This window comes from Talpa europaea (genome assembly GCF_964194135.1).
Source record: "Talpa europaea genome assembly, chromosome: 9".
NCBI classification, from domain to species: Eukaryota; Metazoa; Chordata; class Mammalia; order Eulipotyphla; family Talpidae; genus Talpa; species Talpa europaea.
In genome coordinates this window covers 95852874-95871908 of record NC_140076.1, presented here as the reverse complement: position 1 = coordinate 95871908, position 19035 = coordinate 95852874, and the positions used below count along the sequence as shown (strand labels likewise).

At 40.4% G+C, this 19035-nt stretch overlaps 1 protein-coding gene across 1 annotated transcript; it reads left to right on the top strand.

The window, feature by feature from the left end:
- Positions 1-4030: 4030 nt before the first annotated feature.
- Positions 4031-18808, top strand: DNTTIP2 (deoxynucleotidyltransferase terminal interacting protein 2; the record flags this gene model as incomplete). Its single annotated transcript, XM_084243663.1, has 7 exons — positions 4031-4102; positions 5223-6655; positions 8695-8833; positions 12496-12591; positions 13602-13766; positions 15173-15282; positions 18715-18808. The coding sequence occupies 7 exons, from the start codon at positions 4031-4033 to the stop codon at positions 18806-18808; spliced, it is 2109 nt and encodes a 702-aa protein (XP_084099789.1).
- Positions 18809-19035: the final 227 nt, after the last annotated feature.

The following is a 19035-nucleotide window of genomic DNA, read 5'->3' as shown; positions in this document are numbered from 1 at the left end:
ACTATAAGCCAGAGACACACTACCGGGGTGGGGGAGAGGAAGTACTAGGGTCAAAATAAGGGGGGTGCAATTGTATGGGGAATATAATAAAATGAAAATGCATACATTGTGCAAAAATGAAAAATGATGTAAGAATTATATAAAATACTTTTTTTAAAAAAGGTTTTCCACTATAGAAAACAATTTGGCATTTTTTACAAACTTGAATATACACTAGTCATGTGACCCAGCAATTCCTGTGTTTTTACTATTCCTATGTTTTTACTCAATAAAAGTAAAAATGTGTCCAAAAAGGACATAAACTGGAAACAAGCCAAATGCTAAGTGGATACATTAATTGTATTATAATCATACAATTGAATAATCAACAATAAAGCAGGATCTACATATACAAAGTAACATAAATCTGAGAAACATGCTATGTGAAAGCAGCTAGACATGAAAGAATACTGTATTCCTTTACATGCAATTCTAGGATAGACAAAATTATTAGTGATTTCTTTGTTGCTATTCCTGGAAACCTCAGGGTCTCTTGAAATGTTACAATAGAAGAGTCAAACTGAAATTAGTCTCACCTGTATGCTTGATTTAAGTTTGGTCTTCTTCCAAACTTGCTCATAAAGTTAGCCTGACTGAACTTCTCACCAGCTATAAACCAGTGGCCTCCCTCACTTCCTTGCCACTCTATGGGCCAGCTCATAACACACAGCTAGCTTCCCACAGAAGGAACAAGCACAAGACAGAAGCCAGTCTTTTTTTTACCTAATCTTGAAAATGACATTTGTTACTTGGTCATTCTTTTCATTATAAGTCACTAGATCCAGCCCACACTTAAGGATCTGAAACCACATGGGATCTTTGGGGGTCACTGATGAGTCAAACAATTTAACAGTAATGTTTTACATGTAATTACGCATTAACCATAAATAGTTTTAGAAGGCTCACGCACTAAAACTCAGATCTTTGGTTAATGCCTGAAGTTCTAGAGAGAATCCACTCTTCAGCTTATGAGTTTAATTAGTAAAGTACAGATTATCAAGGGAGAGTTTCTCTTTGGGTCTGAGTAATTACCTACTGTATTTTTATAGTGTATTTACCTAAATTTGGGTATACTGTGTTTGCCCCCAAACCACTTTGGGTAGGGGATATGCAAAGAAGGTAGAATTAAGGAAAAAGTTAGACCTGTTAAACCCATATAAAACAAAAATTGAACACTTCAGTTTTGCTTACTATCAGCAGATCTGCTGATAGACCAACTCAGTCTTCTCATGAGGATGTGCTGACATTTGAATTTTATTATTTTATTTCTTCTGTGACCTTTTTAGATTGTAAATGCTGGGTAAGGGGGAGTTGATTGTTTTCCTTTAAAGGGGGCCATGCTTGCAATTGATTGTTATACATTGCTAAAATATATATGATACTCCCCCAACTTTCTATACCCACTTCTGTGATATTAATTTTGGTTTTTATACACTCATGTTTAAGTGTTGTAGAGATTAAATTAGTTAATTTAACACTTTGACTAGCATCCAGCATAGAGTAAGAAGTCAATACTGTTATTATCAAGGCTTTATCCTCTGCTGCTTTGATCTCCAATACCCACCTCCTGATGCTTGCTTTCCTTCCTTTGTACCATTCTGTCTGCTTCATACCTCCCCTTTTCTCCCTCTGTTCTTTCTCTTACATGGTCTCACTGCTATTTCACCCTACTAAAACCCCTTCTTTTTACTACTCATCACGTTCCCTACAAGCAATCTAAACCTCTTCCTTCCCCGGAGCAGATTAATCTATTACACAGTGATTACCAACAACTCTTCTCCCCTGCCTCAAAGGAAGGAGCTTGCTTCTATACCTAATCCCTCCATCTTTATTTTGTATTCCATTCTTTGGTTGGGATTAGGTTTAGCTGCAAATAACAGAAAAATCCCCAAGTAACTAACTTTTAAAAAGACAGATTGTAAAGCAACCAGCCCATTCCGGGTAGGTTTATGAACGGTTCTAGCAGCCACATGCTCTTCGCGGTTGTTTGTAGTCGCTGTACTCCTCCGTACACTCCATTCCTCCACCCGGCACTACCACCACACAGCCCTCTGCTGCACCACCCTTATTAACCAGTCTCTTAGCCCAGGTGTACCCACCTATGCATGTCCACACCTTACTCCAGGTGCCCGCCATCAGGCATGCACTCAGGACCGCAGGGGTCCGTCTTCTATCCTAATGACTGGAGCACAGAAAAGCCTGATACCTTTTACCTACTCTACACAGGTGTTTCAACAAAAAACAAAAACAGACAATTACAAACCGGAGATATCCTGCAGGGGAGGAGGGAGGAAAGCACAGAGGACTGTGGTGATGGTGCACAGGTGCGTTGGTGAAGGAAATTCTGTGGGGACTACACCTGCGGGGGGCGGGGGAAAGCAAACATTGCTTAAAAATCAACAACGATGTAAAAATATATATATAAATTTAAAAATTTTTTTAAATTTTTAAAAAAAGACAGGTGTTTTTGGCAAAATGATGTGGAAATAGGCCGTTTAAGACTGATATGGGAGCTCCACCAGTTGTCAGGGACTCATTTTTTTCTTTCTTAATGCCCTGGGACCCCTAAAATAAGGTTCTCATTCTAATGGCACAAATTTGCTGCTTGAAAACCAAAGAACACAACTTCCCAGGGAATAAAATGAAGTTGACGATAGGAGAACCTCTTCTCATTTAAGATTTCCCTGAAGTACTATGCAACACTTATTTTGTATGTAATTGTCATAAACAGACCCATCTGGCTACAAGGAAAACTATGGAAGGAGCTATTTAGCTGGGTAACAACGTGCCCCCAGGGGGGAAAAAAATCTGTATGACTGAAAGAGAAAAAGAATGGTTTTCTGTTCTAAAGAAGAAAAGACACAGATTTGGTGAAGCGTTTAACTTTCTCAAAAACATCTTTTTACTTCTTCAGTTCTTCTCCACTCCCTTCAAACGTATTCTAGCTCTCCACTATTCTAAAAGGAAAACAAAAAACTTGAGTCTCGGTAGTGCTATTCTTTTCAACCTTTACAATTTCCTTAACATTTCTTCTTTTCTGTTTATTACAATTCCTAATCACCATCTCACCTTTAGATTGTATAGCTTGTTAATAGTCTCCGAGTTCTTGAGGCATACACACCTCTACTTCAACCACGCTTTTTATTTAAATTTAACTTCACAAATTATGCAAGAGTAAGTAACTGAAAAAATAGATATAAATATTGCAGAAAACTTCGGCCATACCTATGGCTACATCAAGAGCCCTAGAACTGCTGATCAAATTGTTATAGGGCAGCCCCGATATTGAACGGGTTCCTGGCTGTGGGTCCTCACCCGCGCGCTTAAAAGGGACTTATTAATACTCCACTACAGGCACACACAAAAGGTTAATAAAAGCTTTATTTACAAGGGAAAAGGAAATAAGGAAAATGTACAACTCAGGGAGAAAATAGGGAAATAAAGTCTTTAATGCGTCCTACCCGATCCGACGACCTGGAACCCCAAAGGCACTCTCAGAGCTGGCCGGACGCAGCGAGCTGGCGGAGAACCAAAATGGGGGGAACCCCCAGACCCCACGTGTCTGCCTTTTATATCCACCTGGCTGCTTAACCCCACCCTCGGGTCCCAGCCACCTTCCCTTTGGTGGTGATGGGATTTGGAGTTCCCAGTGTCTTTGGCTTTGGCCTGGGGTGGGGGTGGAGTCCACGAAGCCTGTATGGAAAAATGAGGGTGGAAGCTGTGGTTCCCCAGTTCGTGTGACTATAAGTTCGCCGCTCGACATCTCCCCACAGAAAGCCGGCCTGTAGCTTACAGCACTGGCACAAAATCCCCGGCTCCGGGGAAGTTCCCACGCGGGCCAGACCATCCAGGCCTCCGTCAGCGAGTTGGAGGCAGATAAGGAATTCTCGCGAGTTTTTGGGATCTGGCCGGAAATCGCGAGCGAGCCGCTTCTCTGACGCATTTCCGGAGCGCCGGAGTCGGCGAGGCTGCATGCTGGCTAGCCGAGAAGATGGTGGTCACCCGATCGGCGGGGCCTGAGGCGAGGCGTCAGGCCGCGTCGGCCGAAAGCTCCCAGCAGAAGGTAGGAAGTGGAAGGCGCCTCAGAGCGGCGCTCATGGCGCTTGTGGCCAGGCTCCCGCCCGAGCGTGAGTCGAACCGGCGGAAAGGGCACGGGCTGGCTGCGCGCTGCTGGAGCCAGGCCCCTCGCTACACCGGCGGCAGCGCTCCGGTTTTCACTACGTTTTGAGGAGGACCTTAGCAGGGAGCAGCGAGATTAAGGAACTTGTTTTGGGTCGTTCAACTTTGTAATGCACAGCTCAGGCTTTTCAGCCTTGCTGTTAACGCAGTACAAGGAAGGATTAATTTTGACCACCAAGCCAGAGCCATATCTTGCGTGGTTGGCGAGAAAGGCATCGTTTTCCCGAGGGCCAAAGTCCCACAGCATCGCATTTTGGCGTGGGCAGGGCAGCGGTGACGCCGCCTGGTAGTTCCCGTGTTGTTTGTCGTCCCACTGCCTTTCTCTTTTTCTTCGATATTGGAAACGGAGCCTTAATTTCATGTGTGTAAAAGACGTGGCCAGCGATTCCATCCTTGTATTTGTACACACTAACCACAATTTTGCTCAGCGTTAGTATAACACTCATGTTACTTCCCCACTATGTGGGTGGGAACGTAGATCTTTGAATTTATGTGGAGAAGATTGTTTCTTTTCAGTTACTTATTTTACTCATAAAGTCAGATGCAGCACTTGTGTGAGTGAGACAAGGCCCTGCAAACTCAGGGTCAGATCCTGTATTTAATTTTTTACTACAGCTTTTCAATCATTGAGTTGTGGTTGCTTTTGTATTTATTTTTACGGGGTTTTCCCCCACTAGAAGACGAACTGAGGGGTAGACCAGAGGTGTGGAGGGTAAGAGGATTCGCCAGAGACAGAATGGAGAGCAGAACAGTCAGATCCACTGAAATACACTACTGAGGGGAGCAGCGGGTGAGACAGGAGAGGTCTGCTGTACCATATGTGAGTCACCTCCCTGGGGGGGGATCAAACTCAAGTGCTGAGACTTGACTCCTGTGCCACCAGGGAGTCCCCTTTTTGAGTTTTTTTATGCTCTTTTATAGTATACTCCGGCTGGGATTGTCACAGTTACTTTGCCCTTGTCCACCTCGCCCTAAATGACAGTGTGTTCTCTCTGACTTTGCAGAATTCTGCTGCTAAAAAAACTCAACTACATCCAAAAGGTGGGAAGGAATCTAGATCTGATGACCCCAGTACTGCTGAATCACAGACCCAGACTACTAGGAAACAAAGGCCAACCCCTGGAACTCCTAAAACCAAGAAGAGAAAGAGCAGAACTACAGACTCATTACCAGGAAAGAACAAACCCCCCAATAATGGAGAGACCTCTGAAGCAGAGTCAGAATGTTCCACTGTGTCTGAGCCTCAGGATACCATTTTAAGAGTAACTAGGAGAAGGCAGATCCTAGTGGCATGCACCCCAGTATCCAGTGTTAGAAAAAGAGTGAAAACTACTTCAGTAAGTGAGTCTTATACTGAAGAAGTTGTCTCTGAAGCAGAATCACATGCTTCGGGTATTTCTAAAGTTGTGACTCCCACAGTATTAACTACAAGAACCAGAAGAAATAAGGCTAAAGTTCTAACAAAAGCAAGGCAGGAATCACATACAGAAGCTATTTCGGATGCTGAGTCATCGTGCTCAGACATTTCTTCATTTTCTGGATTTGCAATTAGGAGAACCACTAGGAGTATGCAGAAGAAATTGCAGACACAGACTGAGCAAAAACATATGAGAAAAGAAAAACATGGCAGTGATGCACCTCTCAAAGAAACAAAACAGAACTTTGAGAGTTTAGATGAAGAAGCCAAAGGAATAATAGATGAGGGGGAAGAAATTAATGAGAAAAATTCTCAATCAGATCTTTCTAAATATCAGGACACCAGCATTCAGCAGTCAGTTTCTCAAAGGCATTCAACTCCTGAAAATAACAAGACCATTTTAGTGCACTCAAATCTGAACTGTGAGACTGTAATAAAATCATTAGCTCAAACACTTGAAGTTGCAGAAATGGACAAGTGGAATGATGAAAGAAAGAACACCATAGAAACAAGTGATTTGACAGAATTTGATGATCATGATAGTGATGAAGAAGAGTGCACAGTGATAGGAGTCAGTGAAAGCATGAACGAAGAAAGGGATGTAGATTTTGAGTGTGATGCCAAACTCTCAAAGACTGAGCTCAACACATCTCAGGAGAAAGATGATTCTGTTTTATTAGTTCTCAGTAGTGATGAAAGCCAGCAGTCTGAAAACAGTGACAATGAAGAGGACACTCTGTGTTTTGTTGAAAATCGTGGTCAAGAGCAGTCATTAAATGGAAACTCAAAAAATATTTCATGTGACAATGCCTTGTTTGTAATTGACACAACTCCTGGATTGGGTGCTGATAAAAATTTTTACTTGAATGAAGACGATAAGGCAAGTGAAATTGCCACTGAAGAAGAAAAACAAGAGGAAGAGGATGAAAACAGTGATGAAGAACCTTCAGACCATGACAAAAATAAAGACAGTGAGTTTAGTGATGAAGATGACTTACTAAATAGCACAAAGTCTAAACTGTAAGTTTTACCTTTGTTTTGTTTGTTTAAAGATTTATTTGTTTGTTTGTTTGTTTATTTATTTATTTCTACAAGCACTGGGTACAGTCAGAAGCGCGGGAGGGTGAGAGAATTCACCAGAGCCAGAGCGGGGAACAGAGCAGGCAAACTGATGAAATACACTGCTGAAGGGAGCAGTGGGCGCTGCAGGAGAGGTCTGCACGCCATGTGGGACCCTCGCCGGTGTCCGGGGATCGAACCGGCTGCGGGCAGCTTCACAGCCCAGCACTCAACCGCTGTGCCACCAGGGGAGGCCCTACCTTTTTTTAAGTAAATTTTTGATGCATATTTTAAGTAATTTGCCATAAAAATACATTTTCTCCTTCACTATTAATAGCAGTTCAAAGGAAAAGAAAGTAACTTGGTTTTTTCCTATTAGTTGATTGTGGAGAAATTGAAAAGTAAAGAAAAGCCTGAGGAAAATAATCAACTATAAGCTCATACATCGCCCATTGAAAAGGGCCACTGTTTGAAGCTGTCTCCGTAGTTTTCTTTTTTCTCTTTTGAGCTTGTTTTTCCTAAGCTCCGACCCCAGGTGGCAGTGTATGCACCAGAAATGCAGGCATTCTTGTAAGGAACTGTATATTAAATGTACAGTCTTCCCTCTAAACCAATGAAATTAATCTATGATGTGAAGTCCAAAAACACTTATTTTTAAAAGCCACTCCTCCAAGAATGAGAAGAAAACATTAATACATTCTGTACAATTAAACGTACATAATTCTGTTGTACACTCAGGGTGAGATTTGTTGCCAGGTACTGCAGTATACCAATTTCACTTACTGTAGAGGGATTATCAGAGCTTTCAACTGTGCTATTTACATGAATAATTAGGGATAAAAAATGACTGTAAGTCCAAGTGTACTTGATTATAAAAAATATCCTTCAGTAATACAAAATAGTAATTCAGGCAGCATGCTTGCAGAGAAATGCAGACATTTCTTTTCACAAAACTTTTCCCTTTGCGAAGCAGCAGCAACAGTTTTCCTCCCAAGACTGCCCACCTGTGACTACATAGCAACTTCTTTTTTTCTCCCTACTTTTTCTAATAAACCTATCTTTTTAAAATGTAAATATAAGTAAAGTAGTAATTCACATTACATAAAAATAACAGGGGCCCAAGCCAACTGCAGAAGACTCTGGTTTGGTAAGTCTGGGGTGTGACATTTTTTTAAAAGCTCCAATGGGAAATAATAATGCTCGTCACTATTTAAAATGCTCTGGTTTTGAGGCACTACTAATTGCCCTTAGTTAACATGAAGGCATTCTAAGTTTGGTTAATTTGGAAGTTCAGAGAAGAACCGTATTCATTAGTTTTAGAGATTGAGCTACATACATTTATTAACTCACTATATTTGAAATTGAGCTGAATTGCCACATGTCTATTTTCTTTATAAAGTCCCTTTATGAAATCTTGGCATGTTCTCTGGCCTTTATCCTCTTTAAGATAATCTGGTAATAAATACGTATGCATTCCCAAAAAGCTGTTTTTGTTTAAGTCACTATTCACCCCAGAATTTTCTGCTTAATGACTTTCTGAGATTTAAAATAAATGGTTAGGGCCTCCCCGGTGGCGCAGCGGTTGAGCGCTGGCTTGCAAAGCTGCCCGCAGCTTCTGCAGCGCCGGTTCGATCCTGGGCTGCTCTCCAGCCACTGGAAAAGGGTCCCACATGGCGCGCAGACCTCTCCTGCCGCCCGCTGCTCCCCTCAGCAGTGTCCTTCAGTCCTTCTGCCTGCTCTGCTCCCCGCTCTGGCTCTGGTGAATTCTCTCACCCTCCCGCGCTTCTGACTGTACCCAGTGCTTAAATAAATAAATAAATCTTTAAAAATAAATAAAAATAAAATTAATGGTTATCATTTTTGGGGATTTCCATTGTAAAAATTTATTTGGTTATGGACAGTAAATGGGGAGAGAGGGAAACACTGATTCTAAAACTACAGTCTCAGTTGTTTCTCATTTGATTTAACTATTTGCTTTTAAGTGGTTATTTTTCTTACAGTTTGAAGTTAACCAGCAGCAGCATAGACCCTGGTATGAGTATCAAGCAGTTGGGTGGTTTGTACATTAATTTTAATGCAGACAAACTACAGTCGAACAAGAGAACACTAACACAGATTAAGGAGAAAAGGAAAAATGAGGTAAGCTGCTAAGATATTTTGTTGGAAAGTAAAGTAATTTGGGATCAGTATTCCCCTTCTCGCACTCACCAGTTACTCCGGGGGTTGTTTTCTTAACTATTCTGGACCATTTTCAGAATCCAAAAGCTGTGAATGTTCATATCATTTAGAAGGAAATTAAAAAGTAGGGTAACCATAACCCATGGCCTTAGCCATCACCTTGACTTCCAGATCTTTATTTTCTAACCTTGCTGCCTCTTGAGGTATTTAAATCCATGTGCCTGTTGTCTGTCTGTTCATATGTGCTCGGGCACTTCACCTCACTAATTGCCTAATTCTCTTCTCGGTGAACCAGCTCCTCCACTTGGATTCTCAGCCTTGGTAATTGACACCAGAAATCTCCTTTTTCGGTCAGTCACCAAGCCTAGAAGATGCCTCTTACATACTTTCTATTGTTTCCTCATTTTCACCCCACTGTCACTAGCTGGTACAGGCCTTTCATTTACACTACTGCAATAGTCTCCTCACCTACTCATCTACAAACACAAATGTGAACCATGAAATTCTCCTGTATAAATCCTTTGGTAGTTTCTCAGTCTTCATGCTACCCCCAGCTCTGACTGTCCACCTGCTGTGTTCTTGTCCTTGAAAACTATTACAGTTCCCTGATTATACTCTGCTGCTTCCAAGCTCAGTACAGGAATCATAGATCATTGCCTGTAGGTATTAATCTTTGACCCTTAGTCCTTCCCCCTACTTTTTCTGTGCTTTTGCAAAACCCAGTGTAGATCTGATTGAATATTGATCATGTTATGTAATTGTTATTTTTTTTTTCCCAAGACTTATTTATTTATACAAGCACTGGGTACAGTCAGAAGCACGGGACAGTGAGAGAATTCACCAGAGCCAGAGGGGAGAGCAGAGCAGGCAGACTAACGAAGTACATCGCTGAGGGGAGCGGGCAGCAGAAGTCTGCACGCCATGTGGGACCCTCTCCCGGCAGCCGAGGATCGAACTGGCGCTGCAGAGATTGCGGGCAGCCTTGCTACCCAGCGCTCAACCACTGTGCCGCCGGGAGGCCTTATGATTGTTATTTTAATGTCTTTTATCTTTGTATTCCTAAAGTGGGATTTTTCAACCTCAGCAATTGTGATGTTTGGGAATGGATAATTGTCATGAGAGGACGCCTTGTATACTTTGGGATGTTTAGCAATGTTCTTAGATGCCAGTAACATCCCTCCCTCCTGCCCAAGTATCTGCAGATATAGCCAGTGTCTCTCAGTTAAGAACCACTGTCCTGGAGTCTACTATATACAGAACAAGCTTATAATAACCTGTTAAAATGTATATCATGCTCTTTTTTCTGAACGGTAGGACAGTCTAGACTGCCCCTAGTCCAAATACTCCAAGGCCTGAACCTGAATTGGGAATTTCTGAATTAATAGTAACCATGAAGCTCTTTTCAGTCACATAAACAGTATTAGAATATTTAACTATCTTGGACAGCTAATAAAAAATGCAACCGTCATTTAGGAAAAGATGAACAGATTTGACTACAAAATTTAAAAACTTAAATGACTAAAAAACACCTTAACAAAGAAACTGAAAGAACATAGGTTAATATCATTAAGATAAGAAGTACATTTCTACAAATGAATTAGAAAGCAGCCCTATATAAAAATGAAAAGAACCCAGAAAAGTACAGGCAGTTAGCAGAAGAGAACTTATACATAGCTAAAAATACATTAAAAAACGATTGCAACAGCAAATGGAAACAGCCACAAAACTCCCTTGACAACATACAAGAATACCCAGTGTTGATGGTGATGTAAAGAAAAGGCCATTGATTAATTCTTGGTAAGAGTGTGTACGCTGTTTGAATGAAAAGCACGTTAGCAGTACCTATCAAAAAAATTCTTTTTAAGATTGATTTATTTATGCATACAAGAGCTGGGGTACAGGCCAGAGGTGTGAGGGGTGAGAAGACTTACCAAAACAGAATGGGGAGCAGAACAGGCAGATCTACTGAAATTCATTGCTGAGGAAAGCAGTGGGGAGCAGAACAGGCAGATAGACTGAAATACACTGCTGAGAGAAGCAGTGGGCAAGTCAGGAGAGGTCTGCTGTGCCATGTGGGTTGCTCCTTAGCCAGCCGGGAATCGAACTCTTGCTGTAGAGCTTATGGACAACTTCATAGGTTGCGTCTTAACCCCTTGCGCCACCAGGGAGGCCCCCTATAAAATTTAAATTGCAAATTTTGAAATCTGTTTTATGGAAATCACAAATATCAGATGATTTTTGTAATGTTTAGTGGAAAAAAGATTAATGGACATTATTAAGTGGGGGGGGGGGGACTTATGCAAAGCAGCTATTAAAAAATGAAGCTGGGGCCTCCCCGGTGGCGCAGCAGTTGAGTGCTGGGTTTCAAAGCTGCCCGTAGCCTCTGCAGAGCTGGTTTGATGCCCAGCTGCTCCCTGGCCACCAGAGGAGGGTCCCACATGGCGCGCAGAACTCTCCTGCCGCCCGCTGCTCCCCTCAGCAGTGTACTTCGGTCCTTCTGCCTGCTCTGCTCCCCGCTCTGGCTCTGGTGAATTCTCTCACCCTCCTGCACTTATAACTGTACCCAGTGCTTGTATAAAAAATAAATCTTTAGGGCCTCCCCGGTGGCGCAGCGGTTGAGCGCTGGGTTGCGAAGCTGCCCGCGGCCTCAACGGCGCCGGTTCGATCCCCGGCTGCTCCCCGGCCACCAGAGGAGGGTCCCACATGGCGCGCGGACCTCTCCTGCCGCCCGCTGCTCCCCTCAGCAGTGTACTTCGGTCCTTCTGCCTGCTCTGCTCCCCGCTCTGGCTCTGGTGAATTCTCTCACCCTCCCGCGCTTCTGACTCTACCCAGTGCATGTATAAACAAAACAAACAAACAAATAAATAAATAAAACATGCCTCTATTTAAAAAAAAAAAATAAATCTTTAAAAAATTTTTTTAAAAAAAATATTTTAAAAAAAATGAAGCTGATCTTTATATGAATTGACATTGAGAAAGAGTCTAAGAAGGTCTTGTAAAAGTAGATTTGTCTAGATAAGATGATCTCATTGATAGAACATAAACAGTATATTTAAACAAATTCTAAGTTGCTTCTCTTGTTAATAGTCTAAGGGGGCCTCCCTGGTGGCGTAAGGGTTAAGTTTGGCACTGTCACACTGGCCCCATCCTGGGCCAGGGAGCTAACCCGGGTGTGGTGCAGTAGACCTCTCCTGTCTCCCCCACTGCTCCCATTAGCAGTGTATTTCAGTAGATCTAACTGTTCTGCTCCCCACTCTGTCTCTGGTGAATCCTCTCACCCCCTGCACCGGTGGCCTATACCCCAGTGCTGTGCAAAATTTAAAAAAAATGGTGTAATGTCACTGATGTTCTACTTTGTCTGGATTGTACTTAAGGAAAATTTTGAGATGAATATTGGCTTTATAGATTTCCTAAAATAATCCTTCAGCTTGTTTCCTAAAACATTTTTATTGTGATATAACTTAGAAATTTAAGGGCAGGAACAACTTTGTGATAGTATGTCTGTATATGAAGAAGGTTAATACATTTAGAGTAGTCCTCAGAGTGGGAGATAATTCCCATGTAAGACAAAAATATTGAAAACTTATATGACATTATTTTAAACCAATTCAATATTTTTATAGCTACTGCAGAAAGCCATCATTACTCCTGATTTTGAAAAAAATGACTGTGTTCCACCCTATCGTGAATCTAAGTATCAACTTCAGAAAAAACGCAGAGTAAGTACAGTGACTGGTTAGAATGTTTACATTGTTTGACTGTATATTTAGTATAATTGAAATATATATATTTCCAAAGTTATTGCAGATATCTATAGACCCATAAAATATAGTTCCTTAACCTCGTTTTATATGAATTTCCACAAAGCCACAGTCTACAAAGTATTAAACATAGGGTTTTTTTCTCATATTGAAAACAGTGACAGCCAACTTATAGGGTCACTGCAGGCCTCTTGACATCTCATGAAGACCAGGGGCTCTGTTGCAGGCTGTTGTAGGGAATTTCATATAGCCAGCTAAAAAACCCCAGTCCATTTAGTTTTCCAGAAAAGAGGAGAGAAACTATTTTCTTCAGTAAAAAATACGGGATTGCTTCCATTTGTCATTTCAAAGAATAACCATAAAGACACTATCAAGAGAACTTGGTGGAAATTGGAGAATAGTGCTCTAGTAATGTCTTGTCACTGGCACATGGTAGGCACTCAATAATGCTTGCTGTGTGAATGGGACAAAAAATAAAATTAAGCAAATAACTTGTTAGGAGTTTTTAAAATAAGCAATTTTATTTGAGAAATACATTAATTTCAAGTGATGTTCTAAGACACCTGGGTAACTAAATAAATGTGTTAATTCTTACAGATAAACTCCAGGTGGAAATAACTTTTTGTATATTATCTCTTATGTAGACTATTATACACAATAAAAATTGACAATATTGGTTATTGTCCCAGCAAGTGTATAGTTCTTACTAAGATATAAAGTTCAAGTAACCATTATTTATGAAATTGATGATGTTATGCCTGCCTAACCAGAAAAATCACTTTTTGTGATTTTTTTTCCTTTTGTGAAAGGTGAATCTGAAGACAAATCCATCCTGTAAAACAAAGAACTTATTTGATTTTCATTAATGAAATTTTCTGTATATATAAATTTGGGGGGATTTGAGGTATTTTGTCTAATCTGTGCATTAAAATTAGAGTGCTTGCTTATTTTTGATATCTGAATTTCAGAAAGAACGACAAAAAACAGCAGGTGATGGTTGGTTTGGTATGAAAGCTCCAGAATTGACAGATGAACTGAAAAATGATCTCAAAGCACTGAAGATGAGAGCCAGCATGGACCCCAAAAGGTTTTACAAGAAAAATGACAGGGATGGCTTCCCCAAGTACTTCCAGGTAAGAAGCAAACAGAATCGTGGTGATAGTCTTTGGATTTTACTTTGAGAAGTACTTTGTGTTTATGCTTGAAATTGGTAACATTTACAATGCATGTGCCTAATATATGGACTGTATCTGATTATACCGTGTAGTAATGGCCAGAACCCATTTAGACAGACTTTCTGTATAGAGAGGTGGTGTTACACAAGGTAACTGGGTTTCCAGGTCAACTCTCTAAAAATGATGTAACCTGTAAGGTGGGTGTGCCATATATGAATGGTACTAGCCTAATAGCAAGAATCCTTGCAGGGTAGAAGAGGTAAGGAGGATGGTAGAGGGGCACTTGCTGTTTAATTCTGAAATTAAAAGTTAGTGTTAAAGGTACTTTCAGATGAAAGCCCGGTTGATTCATCTTTTGGTAGGTACTTCTCAGGTTCATTTTGTTCTTCTTGACTACTGTTCCTGACACTCACCTGGATTGCTCTAATAGTCCCTTGCTCCAGGTATCTTCTTTCTGCTGGTCCATCCTCCATATTGTAGCCTGTCGTTTGTTTTTTTTTTAATCTGTTCATGTTACATCTTTGTTTAGTGTTATCACAGGTATTCAGCCATCCCTTCAGTGATTCTTTGTGACCTGTAGAATTGTCTGTACCCCTTTTGTGGCCCTTTACAGTCTGTACCCAAACAGTCTGTGTTCACCAACCCTTCTTTTATCACCGCCTTCTTAAGTACAGTCATCTGCAGATTAATCTTGGCGTTCTGACTTTGCATGTGCTTGGCTCTGCCTTGTTTGTGTGGTGAAATTTTACCTCCTTAGTAGTCTTCAAAGTATCTATAGTATTTTGTTCAGCATAACATTGTGTTAAGCTTTAATTTTTTAGTTACCTGGCTGTGGCTGTGGGCTCTCCCTTAAGACTGGGTTCCTTGCCTTTGTTTCTCTACCACCTAGCATGGTGCCAGGCACATAGCGGACACTGTAGATTTTACTTGGTTGGCTATATGAACAAATGCAGAGTGGTTGCTAAGTAGGTTCTAAGTTGGCAGCATTTGTGAAAAAACCCAAGAGATTGGATTAGGTACGAGGTAGAATTTATCTGTATTTCATTGAATTGTGAGATATATTTAATAAAAGAGTTTATATTCTCTGTCCCACTTTTTTTCTGTATTCACGCCGTTCATAAAAAATTTACTGTTTAGCACTAAATTACAGTTTTGGAACTGCTGTAAGCTCTAATGAAGAAATGTTTAGTAGAACCAGTATGCCGATTGAATGGTTGGCTTATTTTTGCTTTAAAAAGGTCAGAACTAACTTAAATGTAAGCTTGTGTTTTGCATTACTTTCTATAAATGTGTTTTGTTTGTTAAAGCTACCCTGAAATGTGAAAACAGGTATTACATGACTTACTTCAATTGATTGTTCCTAGATTGGAACCATTGTGGACAATCCAGCTGACTTCTACCATTCACGAATTCCCAAGAAACAAAGGAAAAGAACTATTGTGGATGAACTGCTGGCTGACTCTGAGTTCAGAAGGTAACAGAATTTGTTTCACTGTATGTGGATGCTTGTTTTTAAGCTAGTACATAAATTTTAAAATTTTAAGAGACAGTGTAAATATTTTCTCTCAGTTTCTTAACCCTTAGCACTCCGCTGTCCCCTCTCAGGGGACATTGGTAGCCAATGTCCAGAATGGTTCGGAGTGCAAAGGGTTAACTAGCACTGTTGACATTTTAGGTGGAGTAATTTTTATCGGTATGGACTATTTGCATTGTAGGATGTTAAACACCTTCCCTGGCCTTGGCCTGTTGCCACTCTATGCCAGTAGTACTGTTCTCTCCCCTATTCATGACAATCCAAAGCATGTTCAGACATCTCCATGTGCCTGTGGGGCATAAGCATTCCCAGGTTAGAACCATTGCTTTAGAGGGAAACTTTAAAATATTTAACTAGCTAAAGGATAATGAGCCTGCGAAGGAGACTAGGCAAGAATAGCCAAGGGGTCACTAAGAACCAGCAGGGCACATGAGTCAGCAGAAGAGAATATTATAAGCAAGAAGGAGTGATTAACAGGAATAAATGCTGCTGAGAAGTCAGATAAGAACTAAAGACTCCCTTTGGAATTGGTTACGTGGAGGTCACAGTTACCTTGGCAGTAGTTTTAGGAAATGAGACTGGAGAGGATTAGAGTGAGTTGACGGTGAAAATAACTGAAGAGGTTTGGTTATAAAAAAGAAGAAAGTGGCTGAGCTAGAGGATGTGGAGTTCAAGGGGTTTTTTTTGTTTTTTTTTTAAGATGGAAGCAATCTGCCTATGTTTTAATGGCCTTAAAGAAACTATTATAGGAGACTGAAAAACATACTTAATAGAAACCTCCGCTGAACTCCAGATGGGTTTAATAGTTTAATAGCAAAACTGAAAACATTTATCAAGGGTTTTTAAAGCAATGAAGATCACAGGCATGGAAACAAATTGAACTTGTGCTATTTAACTTTTTAAATTTTTTTTAATATTTATTTATTTATACAAGAACCGGGGTACAGGCCAGAGGTGCGGGAGGGTGCGAGAATTCACCAGAGACAGAGAGGGGAGCAGAATAGGCAGACTGACCGAAAGCACTGCAGAGGGGAGCAGCAGGCAAGACGAGGTCTGCCACGCCATCTGGGTCTCTCCCTGGTGGGCTGGGAATTGAACCCACACTGCAGAGGCTACAGACAGCTTCACCGCGTGGCGCTCAACCCGCTGCACCACCAGGGAGGTCCTTATTTAACATTTTTAATGGGTGTTGGTAATGGTAAACATTATTTTAAAAAGTGATGCTCTTTTCTCACTTAATACTCTCTCCTCAGAAATCACATTCCCATAGGGCTTTAAATATCTATATCCTGTTGATTTCCAGAATGTGTCTGTCTAGTCCAGATCTCTCCCACATAACTACCTGCCTTCTCAGGAACATCCAGTGGGTATCTCGTAAGCCTCTCTAAGAGCTACCTCGTTGTCTATTGTTCCTACCCTCCCTGTGCAGTGTAGTCCTCTCCAGTGCTCTGTATCTCCTGACTGAACGGCTTTACCATTCATCCTTTAGGGCAGTTCCTCAGCACTTCCACTTTCTTAACTCAGACCTATCTTATTCTATCTCCACAAAGGTGTAGTGCAAGCTGATTTAGGCCCTGCTCAATCAGCTTACAGCTAAAAGTTGGCCTACATCTTATAATTCTGATGGTGGCAATCTCAGAAGTAACAGCAGTGTTTTTGATAGTGCTTTCACTAAATATAACCTCAGAATAAGAAAGTTGGGGTAGTAAGCTAGAAATTGTTAGAATTAAATAAGAGTCATTGTTCATTGTTTCCTGTTCTTCAGTCACTGAATACCATTTTCAGTGTTTATCTTTATAATGCCTACTTTAGGAGGAAACTTTGTATTGCTAATGTAAATGGGTTTGTTGATTTAAATTTTTTCTAATATACATTAAGATACTTTATTTTAAATGACAGTTGTCTGTTTACCACTTAAATTTATTTGCCACGCTATGTGAAACACATTCTCCACAAATGTTTTAATCCCCTCTACAACACTCTCAAGAGATTTTCCAGCCTCTGACCACTTTGGAACTTTACTGAACATATTTAATGTAGCATAATTATTAGTGGAAAGACCCTGGGACAGACAAAACAAAGGGTAATATACAGGAGAAAATGTGATTTTTCTGTGGCTTTTGAGCTTTGTTTGATTTTTAATCTAATCTTGGGTTTCTGTTTTAAAGAGATTAATTTATCCTTAGCTTTAGTAGTATTCAGCTTTAGTGGTATAACATCCAAGTGCTTGTGATACAGTGAAATTGCTTCAGAACAGCAATTTCACATGTTTAGAGAATCTTAACTGTACTGACAGTTCTTTTGTTGAAATGTCTACATACCGCATTATTCTGCAATACAGTCTGTAGCAACAATTCTCGATCTGAGGATGCGTTTAAACTCAACGAAATATTGATGACCTGAAGAACACTTGTTTTTTTGGTTATGCCTACCAATATTTATAATGGAATTTAAAATTAAGAGCCTTTTAAAAATATTAATTCAATATTTTTGAATTAATTTAATATTCTGAATTCAAATTTTCAATATATAACACCACCAACTTATAAACATATTTTCTTGAAATTTTTCTTGTAATTTTTTTTTTAAGATTTTTTTTTTAATTTATTTATGCATATAAGAACTGGGGTGTCGGTAGTAAGAGGAATCAGCAGATGAGACAGGAGAGGTCCACAGCACCATGTGGGTTAACTCCCTGTCTGGGGATCGAACTCATGCCACAGTGGCTGGCGATAGCTTGATGGCACTGAGACTTTAACCCCTGCACCACCAGGGAGGACCCTAAATGCAAATCTCTTTAATGTCTGGCTTAATATCTTTGAAGCCGCCTGTCTGCTTCTGTGTCAGTCTGCTGTGACCACACATTATGTAGCCTCTGGAGGATGCCACTGTACACTCATGGAGACAGTGAGCATGAAAGACAACATGCTTTAGTATTTTTATGAAGAGTCTACTTAATGAACCCCTGAAGAATCTCATTCCCTAAGTAAGCATTCTTAGAAAACAATGAGTGAGTGATCTATTTCTTCAAGAAACACATTTTTAGGTAAGGTTTTTGTTCTGCTTAGTCCTTATTTTTACAGTTTTGTAGCACAAGAATGTTTAAAGCATTTGATGTGGTCTCGTAGCTGAATGTGGTGCATGGAACTCTAGTGACTAGATTACAAGTTCTAATACAGGGACGGACGGACTGGTTCGCTGCTCTGTCTCCAACACTTTCTACAATTTCTGACATAATAGAACTTTGTAGAAAAAGGATGAGTAGTGAAATAGAAAAAATGAGATTTTAGAAGTCTTCATTCACCCCCACCTCCCAAAGACTATTAATGTGTGTCACACATTTGAACTTAAAAGTATGGTCTTTCTTTTTAGATATAACCGAAGGAAGTACTCAGAAATCATGGCTGAAAAAGCAGCAAACGCAGCAGGAAAGAAGTTTCGAAAAAAGAAGAAATTCCGTAATTAAGATGCACCAAATCACAATATTTTCTCTCTCCTTTATTTATTTACTAAAGATGCTTTGAAAACTTATGTCATCACATTAACTCACTCACTGGCCCTGTTGATTTAGGGCTTTTATTTGGAAAAAATTAATTTGAGAATAAATGACATGCCCTTTGGAATACAACAGGTGTGTCTATCACATAAGTGATTTTGTAAGGCTTTCGACAGTTGGTTATTTAAAGAAAAATG